Raw genomic sequence first — 23866 nt, forward strand, 5'->3', positions numbered from 1 at the left:
AATGTTAGGCTCTGACTTTCAGTTACCTATCTCTATAGATATGGTTAACTTACAATGTATCTACACCTTAGCTTATTCATGACCAAAAAAAATCCACAGGGTTCTAATTCACAATATTTTGTAAAAAGCATATATATATACTATCAAAAACGTTATTTCTAAAAAGAATAATCAAATTAAGGAACTTTAAAAAAATGCAAAACAAAAGATGTACAAGGTTTGCACACTAATACTGCTGGTTATGCAGATGGTGTCTTTCTATGTGTACCCAACATGGGTTAAGCATAGAACACTGAAAAATCATTCAGCATAGGCATACTGTGTAGCCTCTCCAGCCTCCATCACTAAAACCTGGAAACTGTATTTCTTCTAATTGTTATATGAGAAACATATTTGAACTCTTTAAATCAAAAACACTCAGAAAAAAAATTCTTATTTTTCTTTGGATAGAGTCTTAGCTAATTATTGTATATGCAATATTTTCTACTGATGTTTAATGGACTTGAGGCTAAAATACTTGCAATTTTTAAAAAGTATGAAAATTTTATGTGAGACTGAAAATAAGAGAAGTCTATTAGTAGGTATCAGTCAAAAACATTTCTTACTCTGGGCCATTAGTAAAATTTATGATGCCTTACAAATTTGTAACATTTAACACAGAGTCTATTCAAGAGTTATTTCTTGTTAAAAAAAACTCAGGTATCTCGCCTTTAAAACTTCTTAAGGTCAATACTTACTTTAGACATTAAATGTATTATTGCATAGACTCAAAATGGCTTGGTCAATTACAGAAAAATATGGTTTATGTCAGAGACCAACAGTGAGCTTTCAGAAAAATGGTATGTTTATGGTGAGTTGTGTAAAAGAGGAAAGGGTTGATATTTTAAATTCCTAGATCCTCAAAATTCAGAATGCTTTTATCCGTAAGGTAAAATACATATCTGAAGCATCTTTTACACAAATAGGTCTTAACTCTCATCCTGAACAAGAATGAATACAAAAATAACTCTGGCATTATGCACATTAAACACTGTAAAAGAAAGTATCCTGGCAAAATATCTGTATCACCCTTGATGATAAAAAAACAAAACAAAACTATCTGTGATTACAAGAGATAATTGAATTAACTTGAAAATAAAAATCTAATTATTCTAAGATCTCAGGAAAATAGTTTGGGATTATAGTTTTCTACTAAGCAGATCTATAGTCCAACAAAGACTTCATAAATGAAGCTAAACATTAACCTTAGTTAGAAACAACCATGTTTTCTGGAGCCTACTTAAAAATACTCTGGCATATGAACACTCAGCTTTTGTGTCTCTTGTGGAAATAATGTTTCATATATGGTACTAATTTCCAAAGTTTAGAGTTTAAAAAGATTTTCCCTCACCCAAAACAAAACAAACAAGCCCCTTGTCCCAACCAAACCATGATAACTTATATGACTTATTAACATTTCCCATTCTTACACTCTTGCTGTGAGAAAACAAAGGAGAGTGCACACACTACAGGTGGGCTGCTGGTATAGTCCCTACTAAATTAAACATGTCAGCTGCAGTTCAAAACCAGCTTCTTATATGTCCCTAAGAAATACGTTTTTCTTTTTTAAAGTGTATTAAAAAGGTGGTTCCCCCTGCAAAATTAGTACAAAATTAAAAGAAATGCAACTTAGCTACAATCTATTCCAAGCACAGCACCGCCAGAAGATTCACACACACTATTTGGTGTTTCATGTTGGTTTTCCTTTCATTCTTTTAAGGCAGTGGTTTCCACAGGTCAGTTCAGAGTTAAGAAGCATGGTTTATGGCAGTTTTTTGTTTTTGTTTTTGCAACTCCAAGTTGTTCTCTGGGAATATCTCACTTCATTCCCTGAAATTAGTGCTTTTTTTTGGTTCAGAACTCCAAAGGCCGAGATGCAGCTCAGGGCTCTTCCTGGCACAGGGTGGTTTGCGGCTGGCGCTCTTTCCTCAGGTCCCAACGATTTACCTCTACTTTCTCAGGCTTTTACTCGAAAGTCATCAAGTTTGTTGGAACCTACAAAATTAACGATTACAAACTGTTTCAAGATTGTTTAGGCAAGCCCAAATCTTTTTAGACTTGAATATTACTCAGGAGAAATTTCAGTATTTACAAATAATAAGAGAAAATTATGGATATAAGTTAATAAGCTCTTTCAAATGGATATATAGCAGTGTGTATAAGAATCACAAGAATCTTAGTATATGGCTAATGACAGGAATAAATTAATGAAAAAATTTAAGCACAGTTGTTGTTGGGGAAAATTCCAGAAAAACTGCTTGACATAGTCTATTTCATCATTATATTACAATGAATGGCTATGGGCACATTTTGAAAACCAACAGATGATTTTTTTTTTTTTGCCAGTAAAACAAAAACATAGTAAGTCTGAATTCACCGAAAATATAGTAACCCACTTTTAGTTTTTGATCAATCAGATTTAAGATAAACTAGAATACTTTTTATTACAGTGTTATGTTCTAACAGGGCTATACTTTATCAATAATGCCAGCTGCCTTTGTGGCCTAAATACTATAGCTCCTGCCTTTTATCCTCATCTTCACATGTCCTGTTCCTTTCTACAATTCAAGAAAATATTCTCATTTTTGAGACAGTTCCTCTGTACACTTTACCTAAAGTTGTTTCTGTATTTTATTTTGTATAACTCTTTTGAAATTTTGTTTGTTGTCTACATCCTTATTAAAATGTGCTTCATGTCTCAAAGATTGGTGCTATCAGGACAAAAAACCCCACACCATTTTCCTAGTTCATCTAGTGAACCAGGCATGGGGTTATACCCTGTAATCTCAGCACTAGGGAGGCTGAGGCAAGAGGTTTGCAGGTTTGAGAGAAGACTGGCTACCATTGTGAGTTCCAAGCCGGCCTAAACTACATAGCTATGAAACCTGTCTGGAAAGAAAATGTGTTTACTTACTTTTCTTGGAACTTTTCAATAGATTCCCAAGTTATAGGTTATGCTAAGAATTAAGAAAAATGCTTACCGGTTGTTTGTTACTTTGGCAGGCTGCACTCAAATGTTTAAACCACAGCATTGCATTCATCCTACTGCCAGCTTGAAACTTGTATGAATTTCCTAAAGTTATAAAAAGCAAGTGGAAAATAATAAAAATTAAGGGACTATGCCACATTAAAACTGTCAGATATTACAGAGTTGTGTGTATGTCTAGAGTTCTCAGTTTCAGAATTCTATTCATTTACCACTTGACTTTCCAGTAAGAACAAACACTTGTCTATATGCAAAACATTAACATGCTATCTTATATTCATATTCAGAAAGCCACAGCCACTGTTTTACTGCTTTTAAACGAGAAAAAATTATGGATTAAATGTTTTTAGAAATGGTATCTAAGTAAAATAATTATATGGTTTCTCTAGACTTGTCTATATAATGTGAAATATTTGTTAATACTATTTAACATAAGTATTACATGTTAATGTTAAGTTTTCACATGCTCCAATACAGTTAATAAACATTAGCTATACTTTTAGCCTTTAGTTACAATACACTGGCTAAGCTTATTGTAGATTTCCAGTTCTTCTGTGGGCTCCCTGGAGACATCTTTTCTCTTTTAGGAAATTAGAAATTACCTGGTGTTCATAGTAGCTCCTATATAGATTCTCATTTGGTATATTTCAAAAATAATTCATATAAAAGCATTTTATTTGGCTGCATATATTAAGTTATGTAGAAAATAAACCAACATTCATGTACTGTTCTTGCTTTTAAGTTTAACTTTGTCTTCAGTGCCCAGGTTTTCCCCCCCCCCCCTCTTTTATATTGCATTCAAGTGACTCAGAACCTGACTATAAAAATTGTGAATTGCTATAGTAAGGACTCTAGGCAGATGTGCATTTCTTTTTGGGCCTCCTTTGTGGTGCTTGCTAACGGCTAGCAGTTGATACAAAGAAATAGCAGCAACTACTTCAGATACTGTTCTGGTGGTCCCTGTGATGTCCACAGAAGATAAAGAGGTCAGGAGGTAAGATGTGATCATATATAGCTCACTCTCCAGTTTTTCTCATTTACTTCATAAACTCTAATAGTAGCCAATTATGGGACTCATCATTTTCTGTTATATGTAAAGTATTTAAATTAATGTATAAAGAGATTTGAGCCAAATAACCAATTAAAGTAACAGTAAAAGTTATTTAAGCAACAATCTATTATTTAAGGGTATACTTCCTGAAAATTTTAAGTAACAATGGGCTAGAGTCCCAAATTCTCTACCTCTACCACCTATTATTATCCTTCTGGGAATTACTTGAGCTTTCAATTTTCAAGATTATACCTAAGTGGTAAAGAAAATAAGCTATAAAGACACTGGTTCATTGAAATATGTTTTGAAAATAGTTCCCCAAAGGTAAAACTATAGAAGCACTTCTTCTGTTTAGTATTCCAATTAAATTTGGGCTTGCCAAAAAGTTATGCATACACAGTACTTTATTTCTAATTCTTATTTCTAATAATTCACCTTTCTCTGAGTCCGTCAACAAGAAGAGGTCCGGATGTTCTGGGTCATCAGCCATCATCACCATCCATCCGACTACAGAGACATTCTTATTTGATGTTGATTTGAACTGAGATGAAAAGAAAAATTAGTGAAAAGATAGTGAGTTTTATGGTTAATTCTTGAATAAGAAAAATGATACTGGGGTTGGGAATATGGCCTAGTGGTAAGAATGCTTGACTCGTATACATGAAGCCCTGGGTTCGAGTCCCCAGCACCACATATATAGAAAAAGCTGGAAGTGGCGCTGTGTCTCAAGTGGTAGAGTGCTAGCCTTGAGCAAAAAGAAGCCAGGGAGTGCTCAGGCCCTGAGTTAAAGGCCCAGGACAGGCAAAAAAAAAAAAAGAAAGAAAAGAAAAGAAAAATGGTAAGTGGTTTTTTTCAGTTCCTCCTAATTAGAGATGAGATTTGAGATTTCATGCTAGTTCAGGTCAGCTTCAGATCTTTTACTACTAAGATGCATCTAACATGCTCTCTTTAGGTAGCCTCCTACTTTCTAGAATTTACTCAGTTTTAACTCTTCATCACTACACCCTATATTCCATTCCTAAAGATCAAGGTCTGATGGTGAGTTTGATAAAATCCTCTGTTCTTTTCCTAGTTTCAATTATCTCATATGGGGAATACACATTCATTTAAAGAGATATTTGTTAAACCTACTGATTTAATAATCCAGCAGTGTTGTCAGATAATTCATACTTGTTTCTCAGAAAAGGGATATTAGGAATATTATTTTTAAATCATGTATTTAGGAAGGAGAATCCTTATGGACTTTTTGCCTAGGCTGGCTTATTACTATAATCATCCAAATCTCAGCCTAGCACGTACTTAGAATAACAGGCATGTACTACTGTGCCCAGCTCTGGGTTGGGGAGTTGTGTAAACTTCTCTGCCTGAGCTGGTCTCAAACCACCTCCCTCCCATTCTTAGCCTCCTAAGTAGTGAGGATTATAGGCATGAGCCAATGGTACCTGTAAATTCTGATAGCTTAAGTAAAGTTGGTAATTTTTATATAACATCTATATTTACCCATTGATTCCCCCTTTTCCCTTTTTAAAAAAACAGATTCATGGAAGGCATAACATAATTTCTTTTTCAAATGTTGGTAAAATTTGAATGAGTATACTTTTAATGTCTTTTTGGAAACAGGGTCTTTCTATGTAGCCCAAGTTAGTGTTGAATTTACCAACCTATCTCTGCCTCCCAGTGCTCGTACTATACCATTATGCCTAGCAGTATGGTTTATTTATTTATTTATTTGGTACTGGGGATCGAATCTAGGACATTGCACTTGCTAGGCAAGTGCTTTGCCACTGAGCTACATCCCAGCTCAATTTTTAAACATTTAAAAATGGAGACATAACAAAATCATCTCCCAGCCAATCTTCCCAAGCTTACCTCCAAAGGAAAAAAAGGCGTATTTTTTTTCAGAATAGTAAAATGATAACCCCAGGATTCAACCAAGATAGATGCACTGTGTTAGTTGTCAGGTAGCTTTCAATCCCCAAGAGTCCCATCTCCTACCTCTATACTACCTGACAAATTTTGATCTTTGGAAGAATCCAGGCCAGTTAGCTTAGTGCTGCACAACAGGAATCTAATTGTCTCAGTCATAAGACTCAGATCAGGCAAGAACATAATATAGGTATTGTATTACTATGTCTATTAATAATTTCAATTCTTTATATCTTGCTATATACAGTATATATTTTCTTACAATTGTTTTTTAACTTTTAAACCAACTAAAATATTTTTTTCTCTATCAAAACAAACTCCAGGAAGTGAAGCATGGGTTTTATTGTTGTTGTTAGTGGTATTATTTGTTTTTTCTTTTTCTTCTTTTTTGGGAGGCCAAGGAGGTGAGAGGGAGAGAAGAAGGGTGAACAAATGCAATCATGTTATTCAGTATACACTATTTGGAAAATGAACTATGTAACTTATGGGCAGGGATAGGAGGGGAAAGTGGGGGAAAGCAAAGGAAGGGGTGACGTCAAAAAAAAAAAGACGTATTTATTATCTGACATGAAATGGTAACCTGTCTGTGCAACACCTTAATTATATTAAAATTTTTTTCTTTACAGCTTTTTGTACTGTACCCTATCACTTCTCATTTCAAAAGCAATACCAAATACAGACACAGACCAAACCCTATGCTTTCTACTCTGGTTCAACTAGAAAAGACTGGCTTTTCCGGCTCTCATTTTTATTTCCTTACAAACTACTATACTCCAATTTAGAAATTAACTCATATACCTTACCTATTTATCAGAAACCTCATAAGATATCTCAAACTATACTATTAGCATATTAGTAGGCACAAGTAGCAGTGTCAAACATAAAACAGTACATAACATGTGTATTATAGGACAAATTCATTTATAGTTTTTCTAAAATGCTCTCAAATTAAAACTATGTCTTGCCAGGCACTGGTGACTCATGCCTGTAATCTTAGCCATTCAGGCAGTTCAAGGCCAGCTCAGGCGGGAAAGTCCATGAGACTCTTATCTCCAACTGACCACCTAAAAACATGAAGTGGAGCTCTGGCTCAAAGTGGTAGAGTGCTAGCTTTGAGCACACCCAAGCCCTGAGTTCAAGCCCCAGGACCAACAAAAAAACAAAACCACCCCAAAAACTATGTCTAAGTGACATCCTGCCAAAATTTATCTTGAAGTGGTTATGTGAGAAATAACTTGCTCCTTATCTTTAAGGCAAAGGGTGTATAGTAATACTAACTACAAGGGACAATCAATGCAAAATGTTTCAATAAAACTAGTACAATTTAGGGCTGGGAATATGGCCTTGTGGTAAAGTGCTTGTCTTGTATACATGAAGCCCTGGGTTCAATTTCTCAGCACCACATATATAGAAAAAGCCAGAAGTGGCAATGTGGTTCAAGTGGTAGAGTGCTAGCCTTGAGCAAAAAGAAGCCAGGGACAGTGCTCAGGCCATGAGTTCAAGCCCCAGGACTGGCAAAAAAGCAAAACCAAACAAAAAAATTAGTAAAATTTCAGAGTATATGTCTACTGCTATTACTGCAAATATGTTGTCATGTTTTTAAATTATATTGACTACATAAAATAGCCAGAGTACAAAAATCAATATGCACAGAATGGGTCTCTATGATTGCAGTTTTTCATATCAATACAGGAGTTATGTAAACAATTATAATAGTAAGGAAAAAAGTCACTTCCTAAGAATATATAATTCTAGTCTGGCATGATGATACATAGCTGTAAAATGAGCACTTGAGAAGCTGAGGGGAAATATCTTGAGTTTGAGGCCAGCGTGGACTACACAGTGAGAGCTGGTCTCACTAGCAGCCATTCTAACAAAACAAAAACTAAAAGTGATTCCAGGAACTGGTATAGCTCATGGGCTCTGGGTTCAATCTACTGCACTAAAACTCCAGGAAAGGGTAGTAACACTGTCTAAATAAAAATGTATTCTTTATATGACTTATGTAACTGTAAACCCTCTGTATATCACCTTTATAATAACAATTAAAAAGTTAAAACCAGAAAAGCAAACTAACAAAAAATACTCCAGAAAGTCTATAATCCCACCCCCACAATGTATTAATTTGGGAAATAGTAACATCCTAAAGGTGAGTAATGATTAATATGAAACCTAGGACTGTGAGACATAGTGGGAACACTGATAAAGTAGGCAATGTGATGTAATGGCATTTCCTACATTTAAACCAAAAACATCCTCTTCTACAACTTTGGTTTGATTAAAGGGTGAAACTGTGAGCAGAGCTTCTCTAAATTAGGCAGTGTCATTAGCAAAGTTTGTAAGTACTAAGAGGATTTACACTCTACATTAGTGTGGCATGCCATTTAATTGTCCTTCCCCAATACTTGGTCTAGAATTAAAATTCCTCTCAAAGGATTTTTTTTGGGGGGTGCTGGTATTGGGGCTTGAACTCACAGGCTGGGCACTGTCTTTTAGCTTTTTTGCTCAAGGCTAGCATTCTAACACTGACCCACAGGCTCCACTTCTTCTATGTGATTTAGTTAATGAAGCACAGGAAATTTTTCTTCCTTTTAAAGATTATCACTGACATGTAAAAATAACATGCAAGAAATTACAGCAATATTCTACACAGAAAAAGAACACTGGGAGCTTTTTTTTTAAGATGAAGCACAAGAAAGCACCCTACAGCAATCACTCTCATTCTTCTTCATTACTGGAAGTGTTACTGCAGCAGAGACTGGGGTAGAAAGAACTTTATGGTCCCAGTTTTTCACACTTTACTTATTAGGAACTGAGATTAAAAGATAATAGTTCTGAAACATGTTCTGAATGAGAAAAGTCATAGGGCTGGAAAGATACTGATGTCAGGCTATTTGTAATGTGTTTTTGACATTTGCTATAGAAGAATGATATTCAAAAGAGACCTAAAAGCATAAAGGTTATTACTCCAAGAATTCCTTGGAATAGTCTTACTAAATAAAAATGATTCCATTATACTATTTGTATCAAGAATAAGTGTAAAAATTTCTGTCTTACTGTATGGAATAAAACCTTCTTGCCTTCTATTAGGACTATTTTCTTTACAACCATGAAGAAGAGGCTGTGATCTAGTACTGAAATCTGGGGAGGAATACTCACATGTTTTCTTTCTGTAGCCTTCAGAGATTTGGCAGCATAGTAAAAAAGTTGTGTTCCAGATAAGGCTGCCCAATATTTTGTCCAAGATGCTACCTGGAGATTATAAAACACATGAATGTAATATATTCATATTATAAAACATATATTAAAATGCTACTGGCTTCTCAGTTTACCTTCTTAGTGACAATGACCCACTCCTTAGCTACTACTTAGAGAGTTGTAGCATTTTTTAAATCTTTCATCTGAAATATATCTATTACTTTCAGCTAATAGCATTGCTTAACTTTCTTCAAGTACTTTAACTTGAAAACTGGGATAATAAGCTCCTTAGGTTTTACTTTACATCTATTCATACATACAGCTGACTTGATGCTTCAAAGAACTCATTCTCTTTCCCCAGTGACACTTTCTTCATAGATAAGTATTTAAGTTTGAGATTATTAGCTGTATGCAAATGACTCCCAAATCACTATGTCTAATACCATACCATCCCCCTTTACTTAACTTGTGAACTATACTTCAAGTCAAACTGATAGTACCGCTAGTCAAACTAAACTTGGAACTATAAACAAAATAATGTTCCCAACATCAACTTAAATTTAGCCCTCAAACCCAGAAGTTATCTTCATTTCCATTATTTCTCTTATACAGCATGTAAAATATCAACAATCAAGTCTACTCTGACTTTATTTCTTCTACTACCTTCATTTTACATACTTCAACTACACAGGCTCTCTAGGGTCTTGGTCTTTAGAACTGTACAAAGCTAAGAGCTTTCATAGTTTGCAATGCAAATGCCTTGCTACCACACCATCTTAAAAGGCTTCCTTCTCTGATTCTACTCAGCGGAATGTATATACATGAAGCAGTCACACTGTCATCTTGTTCACTGCACACAATGGGTACAGTGATGACTCAATGGGCATGCTATGAGTTCACTGTATGGTCTAGTACAGATTCTTAATTGTATGTGCTGTAAGAGCAAAGTAAAATTAGATAGAAACCACTTCTGTATTTTAAGAAACCTTCCTATCTTCAAGAGGTTTAAGTGTGGATGGATTTATATTTAATTAGATAAGCCATATACAGTTATTTGAGAAAATTACATACTATAGTAAACTACTATAACAGGTACTGGGAAATACAAACTTTGTTACACACAAAAAGCTTTGTTTCACTAAGTAATTTTCCTCAAATACATGTACCCTGTTAATCCTGTACTTCTAAATAACCCATCTTCCCTTTCTTCTCTCCTCCTTTCCTGTACTGGGGTACTGGGGTATTGAACTTGGGGCCTCATGATTGTTAGGAAGGCTCTCTACCACTTGAGTCACATTACCAGTTCATTTTTGGTATAGTTATTTTTGGACAGTCATGTCTCTCTCCATGGGCTGACTTTTGACCATAATCCTCCTACTTATGCCTCCCACATAGTTAGAATCATAGGTGTGAACCACCATCACCTGCTTATTTGTGGAGATGAGGTATCACTAACTTTTTGACGTGGCTAGCCTCAAACCATGGCCCTAAAATAGCTGAAATTATAGGCATGTACCATCATGCCCAACCCTTATAATATTTCCTAGTGAAGTTCTCTTAATGTTTTGTGTAAGTTTACCTTAATGGGTAAGGAGAGGTACAGGACTGTCTTTATGTAAACACACTTCATAAAGGATTTAGCTGAAATCTACTCCATAGATAGAATACGAAAATGTACATTTTAAATTACATCAAAGTGTATTACTTTTTCTTATCTTTTCTTTCAACTTACTATTTTTTAGTGTCTTATATGCATTCTCATTCCTAGACGTGTATTAAAATTAATGTATTGGAATCTTACTGTAGGTTTTTTGCCTTCTTTTAACAAAGTTTTCCTCCTGAGAACACCCTGAATAGTAACAGCTCCTGGATATAAATGTACTGCCAAATCTTCTGATTCTGCAGAACTACAAATAAAGTAAAGAAAAACACCAGTTAGAGCTTTTGCCTACAGTCTTTCTAAATACTTAAATATTATTCTTTTTTTTTGCCAGTCCTGGCCCTTGGACTCAGGGCCTGAGCACTGACCCTGGCTTCTTTTTGCTCAAGGCTAGCACTCTGCCACTTGAGTCACAGCGCCACTTCTGGCCATTTTCTGTATATGTGGTGCTGGGGAATTGAACCCAGGGCTTCAAGTATACAAGGCAGGCACTCTTGCCACTAGGCCATATCCCCAGCCCTTAAATATTATTCTTAATTTAAGAACTTTACTATTTTTTCCAGAGCCAAGAAGACAATGACAATTTAAAATGTTTATTGATTTGAAATTTATAAGCTGTCAAAGTTAGGAAGCTATTAAAATCAGAAGATGGTTAAAAAGACACTACTGTTTATTTGAACAAGTATAATAACTAAATTTGGTTTTGTCTTCTTAACATGCCATACTGCATCATTACTTTAACTTTATTTTCCCCCACTAGAAATTTTAAGTCCTGGTAGGAAAGATGATTTTATTTGTTAGAATTATTAAGTATATAAAACTGAAAACAGCAAAAGACCAGAAAGGAAAAAAAAGACAATTCATGCTTATTTTAATTGTAGAACAGGTTAAAAAAAAAAAGCAAAAGCAGTAACATTTTTCAAAACTGGCTTTTTACAATGAGTTTTAATGACATTTAAATACTGCTAATGTGTACGTGTTCAATTATGACCTAACAAGATCAAGATATCCCTTTCCATAGATCTTTAAAAAAAATCACACAATAACCACTTTAAAACGTTTCCCAACTAAAAGCCTATGTTTAAAACAAAACATGAACCAATTAAAACAAATACATTATAAAAATAATAATCACTGGTGATTTGATGAGATGTAGAATTCCTACAGCAGCAAAGAAAAACAGAAGTTTTCCAGTTTATCCGTTTATGATTATTTAGGTGTCTTCAAAGTGACTTAACCTAGAGATTTCATATAAAAGCTTTTCATATTCAGGGAGGTATGCTCAAGAAGATCCAGACACCAGTCGAGTTTGCTTTCTACTACTTTGGTATATTCTGAACTGGTTACTGATCGCTACACCCTCAATTAATCCATCTTAGTTTCTTCTACTGGTAATATGAAAGGAAAAGGAGACAGTTCAACTAGATGAAGAACTGAACATGAGTTGAAATACATAAAACTATTTGATGAAATACACTTGTCTAAACTCTATGGTTTATCTGAAAAAATTCTTTAAGAAAACAAACTGAAAATAAACATATTGCAAGAATTAACTGATCATCCAATGACTACCAACATTTGAAAGACCTATGCAGTTAAAAAACCACCAACTTGGAAGCATTTGGAAAATGTAATATAAAGATGTAAGTTTTTAGCAATTAGCTCTGTGGATAAAAGATAGCTCAAATTTGTTTCTATATTAAATCTTGGAAGAGAAGATTTGTGGGTAGTTTGTTTTAAAATCAATTAGTTGAGAAAGAATAGAGATAATGTCAGACCACACCCATATAAGCAAATCACCAACACCAAAGAGAGTTCTGAGACCCTCTGATTTGCAGGGGAATTGTACCTGCTGGCCTTCATGTGGCTTCGATAGCCATTTCGTGCCACTCTTGTCACCGGGCCGAGAGAATGGTATAATCTGTTCCTGTTGGATTCCATTATAAATTGTATGTATTACATATACTTTTATTCACAAAATCATAAATACCTAGAATAGTACACTGTTTTTTTGTGCAATATAGCTTTCTAAATCTTACGAAAGGACAGTACATAATAGTTCCTCTTTCTTTTTTGAAGCATGCAAAAAGTTTCTCAAAGTTATTGACTCCAGATATAGTATTCACTATATTCTATACAGTTACACATGCTCTTATTTTTCATAAATCTGCTAAAAGAATTAAAGAGTAAATTTATGGCTAATTATATAAATGTGAAAACAATGAAAAAACCTTTGTCTCTATTTTATTTCTGGGATTCCAGTTTAAATATGCAAGTTATTTTTATTATATGTCCCTATGAAGACACCTAAAAGCAACATGGCTTCTAAAGTTAAAACAAAGGAGGAAAACCTCTATCTTTGATTGTAAATCAAAGACTTTTTAATAAAGGAGGAAAATTAAATAACCAATTTAGTCATTTTATTTCAGCATGAATTCAGAAAGCCAATAAATGATCAGGATGGTTATGAATGGTGTTTTATCCAAACTGAAATGTTATGCTTTACAAAGGAAATAAATTCATGCCAACCCGCCCATGTGTACACACACACAGAAACACTGATACTTCTTTGCCAGGGAAAAGCCAAAGTGGCATTGGTGACAAATGATATCTAAAAACAAGAGAATTATTTTAGCAACTTAAGCAATGATGTATCTGGTGTCTCCCTAGGAAATAAGAGGAGAAACATGGTGTGTTAAAATTCAGAGTATGATTTTTGGGAGCTGAGGAAGTAGCTCAGTATTTGATCCCTCTATCTGCATCCCCAACCCGGCCCACCAAAAAAATTAAGTATTATTTTCAAGTTCACTATCCACAGATAGTATTTTAGATCTAATTGTAATTCACATCTTACTTAATAAGAAATAAGCATTCACATACAGGTTCTCAAAAAGCTACTTGTTTAAACTTGGCACAAGAACACATCTTTTTTTTTTTGGCTGCAAATTTCTGCAAAGCAAGACATTTGTCATGCAAAAAAATATTGTTTTGAAGTGTGAAGGCAACATCATTAACAACTGCCTTCATAAGTATCTTACTGGGATGAGAACAGGTGAGCACAATACTATTCTGGGTTATTCATAACTTGAGCAATCTAACCAAAAATCTTGTTAATACTTTCAATCTAAAAATTTCAATACACTATAAAATCAAGATCTGATGGTATTACACTTTTTCTTAGGGGGAAAGATAATTTGTACAAATTCAGAGCACATCTAATGCAACTTTTATGTTTTCAAGTAAACCCAAGTAAGAGAACAAAAGTGAAGGTTAGAAGAGAAACAAAATGTAAAACAAAACTTTAAGAATCCTCTAACAAAAAGAACATGGAAGCATTTATGATTAGAGTAGAAAGGATTTTAAAAAGCACATGAAATATAGACCTCATGAATAAAACCTTAATCATAAAATGGTCACAGATCTTTATGTACTTTCATTGGGAACAATAATGTATTTTTTTCAATTAAAAGCTTGAAATTAATCAATTCAAAGAGAATTCAATTTGACATTGTTTTCTATCAAAAAGTGATTGATAAGGAGTTATGTAACTAAACATAAGACATTGATATTTAATCTAAATAATCATGTTAAGGGCTGGAGGCATAGCTTAGTAGCACAGTGCTTGCTTTAAGTACTTAATACACTACCTGTTGCTTAGCCCCACCCCACTCCCTTGTAGTACTGAGGATCAAACCCAGAATCTTGCACATGCTAGGCAAGTGCACTTATCACTTAGCTATATCCCCAACCCTTTAGCTGCTTATCTTATACACAAGATGGAGCAATTTTTGGTCAAGAGTCAAATGTCTGGAATTGGAAGTGTGGTTCATATGTGCCAGCTGAGTGAGAGCTCAAGGACATGAGTTCAAAGCCACTGTAATGGCACCAAAAAAGAAAAAAGAAGTTAAATATCTTATGAGTCAAAGAATGGTAGTACTGAAGTAGTCAGAGATATAATTATCTGGATAAAAGTACATAATTTTTTGATGCACTCTTAAGCAACATTTGTATTTGAAGATCAATATACTGAAGTTTCTGCCCACTGATGATGGCTTTTATAGCTCAAAATAACAGGAGAAAAGTGTATAAATTATAGTATTTTTTATAAGATATTATGATATATATTCTGTAACAATTTCAATTCATGACCACATAAATTCAAATTTCCTTATTCATCAGATACTTTAAAATTTACCAACTCATTTTGTCTTTGACAAAGCACTAGAGAATAAAGTTGATGATTCCCCTAAGAGTTTTAAAATTACTTAAGTCACCAAGACCTAAAATAATAATTTCATTTTGTACACTGTTATTATTGAAATGTTCCCATTAAATTTATCAAAAAATTTAAGTCAATATAAAATGTACTTAAAATTCAAAATATTCATGTAAAGACACCAACCAAATTAATAGACTACCAAGAGCCATTCTTAGTACTTACAATCCTAGACTTAAATATCAACATCTAACTTCTTCTGTAGCAAGAAACCTAAGTTACTTAGAGGCATGTAATAAATGCTCCTTCAAATTCATCTTACCATATCTTCTCAGACAAGATAAAATAAATTCAAAGCAGTTTAAATAATTTCTCTTACCTTTCAAAAGCAGGCCAAGAGGTCTCCTCGCTTAGTTCAGAACCATCACTGCTACCTAAAATAAAAAATTTTTGAGACATCAATATTGTTTTTTTCAGTTTGCACTTTATAATTAAAAAAAATCTCATTGGTGCTCATAAAATGATAATCTTTATTATAGTCCATCATTTATGTATTCTTATTCTCTAGTATTATTGCTGTTAAGTTTATTTGCAATACATTTGAGTACAGTTGACAAGACTCAGGTAAGAAACAAAGTAACTTTTTTTTTCATTCCTACTTATAGCTTATGTTTATTACATTAAAAAGCTATTTCTACTGGGCACCAGTGGCTCATGCCTATAATCCTAGCTACTCAGGAGGCTCGGATCAAAGGATCAAGTGTGAAACCAGTCTAGCAGGAAAAGTTCTTTTTTTTTTTTTTTGGCCAGTCCTGGGGCTTGAACTCAGGGCCTGAGCACTGTCCCTGGTTTCTTGCTCCTCAAGGCTAGCACTCTGCCAAGTTGGGCCACAGCACCACTTCTGGCCTTTTCTATGTATGTGGTGCTGAGGAATGGAACCTAGGGTTTCATGTATACAAGGTAAGCACTCTTGCCAGTAGGCCATATTCCCAGCCCCGGGAAAGGAAAGTTCTTGAGACTCTTATTTCCAATTTAACACCAAAAAAAAAAAAAAAGCCGGAAATGGAGCTGTGGCTCAAGTAGTAGAGCTCTAACTTTGAGCACAAAAGACTAGGGACAGTACTCAGGCCCCGAGTTCAAGCCCCAGGACCAGCACAGAAAAAAACCAAAAACAAATCAAAACAAAAAACAGTATTTCTACCAGAGAATGTATATTACACATTTTTTATTTTTTCAGTTTGTCCCAACTCAGGAACAAAATAATTACAGAAGCCCAAGAAGTTCAAGGTATACATATTTTAACTTTGTACTTAAACCTGTACTACCCTAAGGACAAAAAGCTTGGTGAAATTCATTTGTTTGTCTTTAGAAACAAGACTGAAAAAAAACCAAAAACAGAATCTCTAATATTTTTCAAACTTGCTATAGACAAAGTAAAATTTTCCTTTGTTGCTGTGTTATCAGTTAAAATGGTCTTCAAATAGAAACTTTAATGAGGAGGATGAATTTGAAGAATCCAATACAATTTAAGATTAGTTAAAAAGTTAAAGATAATTCTGGCTTTAAATAAAACTAAGATTGGGCTGGGGATATAGCCTAGTGGCAAGAGTGCCTGCCTCGAATACACGAGGCCCTAGGTTCGATTCCCCAGCACCACATATACAGAAAACGGCCAGAAGCGGCGCTGTGGCTCAAGTGGCGGAGTGCTAGCCTTGAGCGGGAAGAAGCCAGGGACAGTGCTCAGGCCCGGAATCCAAGGCCCAGGACTGGCCAAAAAAAAATAATAATAATAAAACTAAGATTAATGTCAGGTTGAATTCTCCATCATACTTGTATAACAATGGTTCTATAAGAGACTGAAACTCTAGTTCTATTAAAAAAATCAGTTGCCTCTCCTATGAATCTCAATGGAAGATGTTGATCAGAGGGTGAGTGGGTGGAGAAAGAAAAAGCAATAGAGAGGATTATTCTGATCAAAATATATTATATACACATCTGAAATACCATGGTGTAAAACCTCTTTGGTACTGTTAATACTAAAAAAAAAATGACAAGAAAGTAAAACAGGCTCTAATGGGTTGGGGAGGTTTGGGTATTAGTGGGAGAGGAAAACACAAATAAGGATGAATATTATCAAAGTAGTTTGTTTGCGTGTATGAAAATAGAATAATGCAATTTGTTACAATAGTTTCAAACAAGAGTGGGCTGAGAGAGTGTTAGGAGGTAAGTTTGATTAGGATATACTGTATGATATGGAAATGTAATGAACAATTATATTGTACAAGTAAATGTTTGTTAATAATAATAATAAAAACTTCTCCAAGGCATTTGGCATGCCATAAGCTTTTGTATCATATAAAGATGGTATAGCCAAGAACTAAAGGTAAGCTGTAACCAAATGCTGTAATTTAAATTTTTGTTTCAAATAGCATGTTAGATTCCCTAAGTACAACAAACTGAAAAAAACTTTAATTTTTTGCAAAATAATTCTGTGTATTATTTTTAGATTGAGCTTGTATTTGTACACAGGCTACTTAATACATGCTGAGAACACAGTAGCATATATGTAAAAGGGGAACATCAGAATAAACAACTGTCGAATGTACCATAACTCAAAAGCAATGCTGTTTTCAGAGTTTGGGACACTCATGGGCTAAGAAAATCAGTATGTTTAAGATGAATCTTCTTTGCCAACTCTTTCTATGGGAATTTCAATACTGAAATGATCATATTACTAGTAATAGGCCTAGTTGTTTGAACAAACCAGTAGTCACAGAGGAAGATATTCTTTTCTTTTTTAAACAAAACAAAACCAGCATGGTATGGAAATATTTTCTCATAATGAAATTAAATCTATTTATTTCTAGTAGGGTCCAATGTTTTGCTCCCCTTCATAATAACTATCTTTGTTTGCTCACTTCACTTTCAGAATTACTCAAATCAGGACTTTGTCTCTACCATTCTATGAAGCAATTTTTCTTTAAGGTTACCAATGACTTTGTATTCTTTATCTTGACAAGTCTTCTGTCAAAACCCTATTCTCATCTGCTATAGTTCTGTTTTGTTTTGACTTTTTTTTAAAAAAGACACTCTTGGTGTATAGCCCATTCTGGCCTCTAATTGAGATCCTCCTGCCTTATTCTGCAAAGTTCAGGGATTAGAGCTGTATGCCAATTTGTTAGTTTGAATCTGGAATGTTACCCAAAGGTTCATTTACTAAAAGCCTGGCCTCCAGCCTGAAATTAGTCTTTAGGCTATGGAGGGCATGAAGGGACCCTAATCTCTTCTTTCTCTCTTTTCTGACCATGTGGTAAGCAGTCCTTCTCTGTCATATGCTTCTTTCAAGATCTGCTACAAGAGGGCCAACTGATAGTGAATTGAAACCTTGAAAACTGAGCCAAGATAAACGCTTTCACTTTATAAGTTGATTTATCTTTGGTATTTGTTTAGTGAAGGAATGCTAACACAGTGTTTTCATTCTCATTTTTGTATCTAATACTGATAATTCAGCATTTCCCTCTTCTTTGAGACAGTGGGTATTTGTGATCCCTTTCCCCTCTCCTATGTTATTGTTCTCATCATTGTTTCCTTTAACAACTTATCCTTTTTTTGATGTTTTTCTTTTTATCTTGTTTTCTTCTTGTTGGTTCTAGGGCTTGTACTCAGGGCCTGGGCACTGTCTCTGAGATCTTTTTTGCTCAGGGCTAGCCTTCTACCACTTAAGCCACTTCTGGCTTTTTTGTGGTCAACTGCAGTTCAGAGTCACATGGACTTTTCTGCCTGGGCTGACTCGCAATCAAGGTCCTCAGCTTTCAGCCTCCTGAGAGTAGTTAGGATTACAGGTACAAACCACTGATATCTGGCTATGACTTTTTTTTTCAACTGAGTTTTGTTTAAATTTTCACCTTATACAAGTGGGAACGCTCTTTTAAGAGAATATTTCTCACCTATTGATATTCCACTAGAAAGAGTAGAGCTTTCAGCTTGGCCTCGAGATGGAGCATGGGGTTCCATGACGCTGTCATCTAACAGATGTCTTGGGCCTGCATTTGGGAACGTTGCACTCTTAAACTCTGCTGTGTTCATTTTATGAATGAAACTGGAAATAAAAAGAAATATTTTTCATAGCTTTTGCTATATTACTAATTTATGATATAAAAGGTACTTTTATATGAAAAAATTCAAGATAGAAATGATTTCTGGTTGAACTGAAACCCTGCTGTACAACTATGTGAAGATTAAAAAAATAAGACTTATCTTCTATACTGAAATTCTCAACTTTTATAAGAACTCAAACAGTTGTGTCAAGAAAATTGTTTAGGAAACATCATCATATCCACTTATATAACTAAAAACATACTTTAATTTCATCTAGAGTCTCAAGTCCATGAAAAAGTTGTTTTAACATTCATTTGTGGAGAACTGTTAAATTCCCCCCAAAAAACCACAACCCACCTTTTGAGAATACATTACTATGAAAGTAATGAAGTTAAATAACAACAGGGGCTGGGAATATGGCCTAGTGGCAAGAGTGCTTGCCTCGTATACATGAAGCCCTGGGTTCGATTCCTCAGCGCCACATATATAGAAAATGGCCAGAAGTAGCGCTGTGGCTCAAGTGGCAGAGTGCTAGCCTTGAGCAAAAAGAAGCCAGGGACAGTGCTCAGATCCTGAGCTCAAGCCCCAACACTGGCAGAAAACAAACAAACAAAAAACCCCAAAACAAACAACAAGAAACCAGTTTTCCTTTATATTTAGTAAGAGAGAAACTCTTTGGATTTCAGTATTTATCTTAGTTAAGATAATTGTTTAGATAGAAAGTTTGTGACTTTAAAGGAAAACTACTGATAAATTTATGTCCCAATTTAATTTATAATAGGTCTCTTTAATGTTCACTTGTTTCCCTCAAAGCCCTCATAAAGGCACTGTGTTGTGAACAGCTCATTTATAAATTTAAGCAAACGAAGAAATAAAATGCTGTGGACAAAGAAGATATTTTACTAGTGTTATTAGCAAAAACATTATTTTCTATTTAATAAACATACAGAACTTATTTACTAATAAATACAAAATAAATCCAACTACAAACAAAATTCAGATGCTGACTTATAGCCCAGGCTATGGCACTTCCTGTGTCCGTGTGGAATCAGGCTCCGTGGGGACGGAGGTGTCTGAGGGAGTAGGGCTCCTTCTGCAGCCATACTCTTCCTACCGCTCTGTGGTGATGCTCCTACTTCAGGACCTGAGCATTCAATTAAAACAGAGAGGGAGGAAGGGAAGGAATGTTTACATTGTCTTAAAGGTTTGTTTTATTTTTAATACCCTGACATAAAAATATAAAGTGTGGTTTAAATTTAAAGGTAATAGTAATGTCTGCTTCTGCTTGACTTAAGATGATAACTTCATGAGTTACTGTCAAAGGTGTACAACACAGAATTTCAAACCATACGGAATTATATTAATTTCTATCTATCTTACATGTAAAATATATTTTCTGTTTATATACAAAGAGACAGAAGAATTAGAAGGTACCTACTCAGGATCTTACCTCATGGACAAAATCTAGACTAACTATCCAAGACTTCCAAGTCCTAGGTTCAGTGCTTTGGATTTTATACACTGCTCACTCCCCTCTTCCCCCCCTCCCCCCAGGTTCTTTTGCTCAAGGCTAATTAATGCTCTACCATTTTAATCACAACTCAACTTCTGGTTTATTTTGAGTAGTTTATTGGAGATTATAGTCTAATGGACTTTCCTGTCTAAACTAGCTTTGAGCCACGATCCTCAGATCTCAGACCTCCTGAGTATCTATGTTATAGGTATGAGCCACTAGCACTCAGCTTATATACTGCTGCTTTACTCATGGTTTCAGCTTCCTCTTACATAAAAAATATGTAGGGTGTATCAAAAATTATTATCTGTACTGATATTATTCAAGCTTATGGGAATAAGAAACAACTCAAAAGTATACAGCTTTGCATACAGGAGGAAGACTTTGAACTCCAGGACAGCTGGCTCTGTTTCACAAAATCAAAATAAAAAGCACATTTAAGGGATTTACATTTGACTGGGAGCCAGTGGCACATGCCTGCAATCCTAGCTACTTAGGAGGCTGTGACTTGAAGGATCAAATTTGGGGGCAACCCAGGTAAATAACCAGCAAAACGCAAGGGTGGAGACATGGCTTAAGTGATAAAGTATCAGTCTATCAAGTGTGATGCTTTCTGTTCAGACCCCATCAAAGGAAAAGGAAACCCCAAAAGAGGAAAAGACCTTAGATTAAAATATTTTCCTCTATTTGGAAGGCTCTTCCTCATCCAAACTGTCAAAATTTGTTCCCTTGATTCATCATATTAATTAGATAAGCTCTCAAATACATTTAGAATGTACAATAGGGGGCTGGGGATATGGCCTAGTGGCAAGAGTGCTTGACTCGTATACATGAGGCCCTAGGTTCAATTCCCCAGCACCACATATACAGAAAACGGCCAGAAGTGGCGCCGTGGCTCAAGTGGCAGAGTGCTAGCCTTGAGCAAAAAGAAGCCAGGGACAGTGCTCAGGCCCTGAGTCCAAGCCCCAGGACTGGCCAAAAAAAAAAAAAGAACGTACAATAGGAAGGTTATTTTGACAGTCTGTATTAGCAATTTAAATAAGTACCTATCAATATTTCTTTAATAATGAGTGATTTTTTTCAATATTGTTTGTTTTTATTTTAAAATTGTGGTATAAATATCCCCTCACAAATAAATAAACTCCCATTATAAAGCAGCAGCATGAACTATGATTTACTTTATTTTTTGCCACTCCTGGGGCTTAGACTCAGGGCCTGTGCACTGTCCCTGGCTTTCTTTTTGCTCAAAGCTACCCACTCTACCACTTGAGCTGCTGTACCACTTCTGGCTTTTTCTGTTTATGTGGTAATGAGGAATTGAACCCAGGGCTTCATGCATGCAAGGTGAGCACCCTACCACTAAGCCATATTCCCAGCCCCATGAACTATGATTTGATTTTTATAATTTTAGTCCTTGTCCCAATACTGAAATAAACTTAAAATTAATCCACTAAAACTGACTCAGTAATATAGAAGATACAATTTCCCACATAGCATAAATTTCTAGTGTAATTGACTTTCACTGTGTAGTACACTAATAATTTTAAATGAATAGAATATTTATAAATCCTTATTATCATGTTGTATCTGTTTTCCCTGATTAGACAGCATTTCTTAATAAGCATTAATAACCTGCAAATAACTTTTTAATTAAAAACCAAAACACTCAGAAAGGACTGACATTTTAATACCCAAAGTAAAATTTTGTACATAATATAAGATGTGCTTTGAAATTACTTGCTTTGAAGTTATTTGGATTATTATTTGGTACTGAGAAAGAAACTATGCACTGACCTACTAAATCTTCCCTGGAAGCAGCAGAACGTGGGGTACTTGTTCCTGGTTCTATCTTTAATGACAGCCTGAATTTCAAAAAAGAAAACACATACAGTAATTATAATTTGATAAAATAATATTATAATCATGTATTTCTGCATAGAAAACTTTTGTGGCTTTTTATGTTTAATATTTCTTATTAGCATATATTATAAAAGGGAGGTTTCCTTGTCACCTTTCCATATGTACCCCACCAACCTTCCCCCCTCATTTTCCCTCATTTCCCTTTGCCTCTTCTTAAGACAATTTCAACAGATTTCTTTATTCTGTTTTCATATATACATAAAAAGTGCTTCAATTTTATTTTTATTTATTACCAACCCCCTGCCAGTACTGGGCTTGAACTCAGAGCCCGGGCACTGTCTCTGAGGGTTTTTTTGTTGTTTGTGCTGAAGACTAGCATATTACCACTTGAACCATAAAGCTACTTCCAGTACCCCAGTTTTACATTCTCCCTCTTTATTGACCTTTCCCCTTCCCCTTTTCCCTTACTTGTGTTGTTAAACATTTTGATGTCTTTCTTACCTCTTCAGTATTTCCTAGAATGACCATAAGATTAGTTCTCAATGAAAAGGACAGAGTGTTTAACATCTTTAGGGGAGAAGAATGTCTCTAGGGCTTGAATTCAGGGCTCAGTGCTGTCCTTGAGTTTTTGTTTTTTGTTTTGCTCAAGGTTAATACATTACCATTTGAGCCACAGCACTACTTCTAGTTTTCAGTGGTTAATTCTAGATTCAGAGTGTCATGGACTTTCCTGCCTAATCCTCAGATCTCAGCCTCCTGAGTTAAGATTACAGGCATGAGCCACTGGTTCCCAGCAAGATTTAACCATCTTTAAGATTACTCTGACCTAGGCACTAGCTACTTGGGAGGCTGAGATCAAAAGGTTCATGATTTAAGGCCAACCTGGGCAAAAGTTTGAAAGACTATCTCTCCAAAATAACCAGCAAAAAGTCAGGCTAGAGATGTGGCTCAAGAACTCTGTTCAAGCAAGCAAACAAGCCAGTGAACAAGGCTCTGGGTTAAAACCCTAGTATCGGGCTGGGGATATAGCCTAGTGGCAAGAGTGCCTGCCTCGGATACACGAGGCCCTAGGTTCGATTCCCCAGCACCACATATACGGAAAACGGCCAGAAGCGGCGCTGTGGCTCAAGTGGCAGAATGCTAGCCTTGAGCGGGAAGAAGCCAGGGACAGAGCTCAGGCCCTGAGTCCAAGGCCCAGGACTGGCCAAAAAAAAAACAAAAAAAAAAACCCTAGTATCGCAAACAACAACAATAACAATAACAAACTCATTCATTACTCATGAAGAAACATACAGCTCAGATTATTTTAGTTTCTTGAG

General features: G+C 35.1%; 1 protein-coding gene across 3 annotated transcripts in view; it reads right to left on the reverse strand.

The window, feature by feature from the left end:
* Positions 1 to 239: 239 nt before the first annotated feature.
* Ralgps2 (Ral GEF with PH domain and SH3 binding motif 2) overlaps positions 240 to 23866 on the reverse strand; it is a 126829-nt gene continuing 103202 nt past the window's right edge. Inside the window, exons 11-21 of one of the 3 annotated variants that reach the window (XR_007212511.1) lie at positions 22482 to 22549; positions 20183 to 20318; positions 19024 to 19175; positions 15456 to 15510; positions 12710 to 12787; positions 11002 to 11107; positions 10906 to 10910; positions 9632 to 9636; positions 9162 to 9254; positions 4512 to 4617; positions 3021 to 3112 (exon numbers count right to left, since the gene is read on the reverse strand). Coding sequence is in view for 2 of the 3 variants with exons in the window: in XM_048356769.1 (XP_048212726.1) it covers positions 2005 to 2034; positions 3021 to 3112; positions 4512 to 4617; positions 9162 to 9254; positions 11002 to 11107; positions 12710 to 12787; positions 15456 to 15510; positions 19024 to 19175; positions 20183 to 20318; positions 22482 to 22549 (916 nt within the window). In the remaining variant the exon portion in view is untranslated. Of the gene's footprint in view, positions 2035 to 3020; positions 3113 to 4511; positions 4618 to 9161; positions 9255 to 9631; positions 9637 to 10905; positions 10911 to 11001; positions 11108 to 12709; positions 12788 to 15455; positions 15511 to 19023; positions 19176 to 20182; positions 20319 to 22481; positions 22550 to 23866 lie in introns of those variants that run through there. The other 2 variants (XM_048356769.1, XM_048356770.1) reach the window with 2 other exon arrangements.

Source organism: Perognathus longimembris, chromosome 11 (assembly GCF_023159225.1).
Source record: "Perognathus longimembris pacificus isolate PPM17 chromosome 11, ASM2315922v1, whole genome shotgun sequence".
NCBI lineage: Eukaryota > Metazoa > Chordata > Mammalia > Rodentia > Heteromyidae > Perognathus > Perognathus longimembris.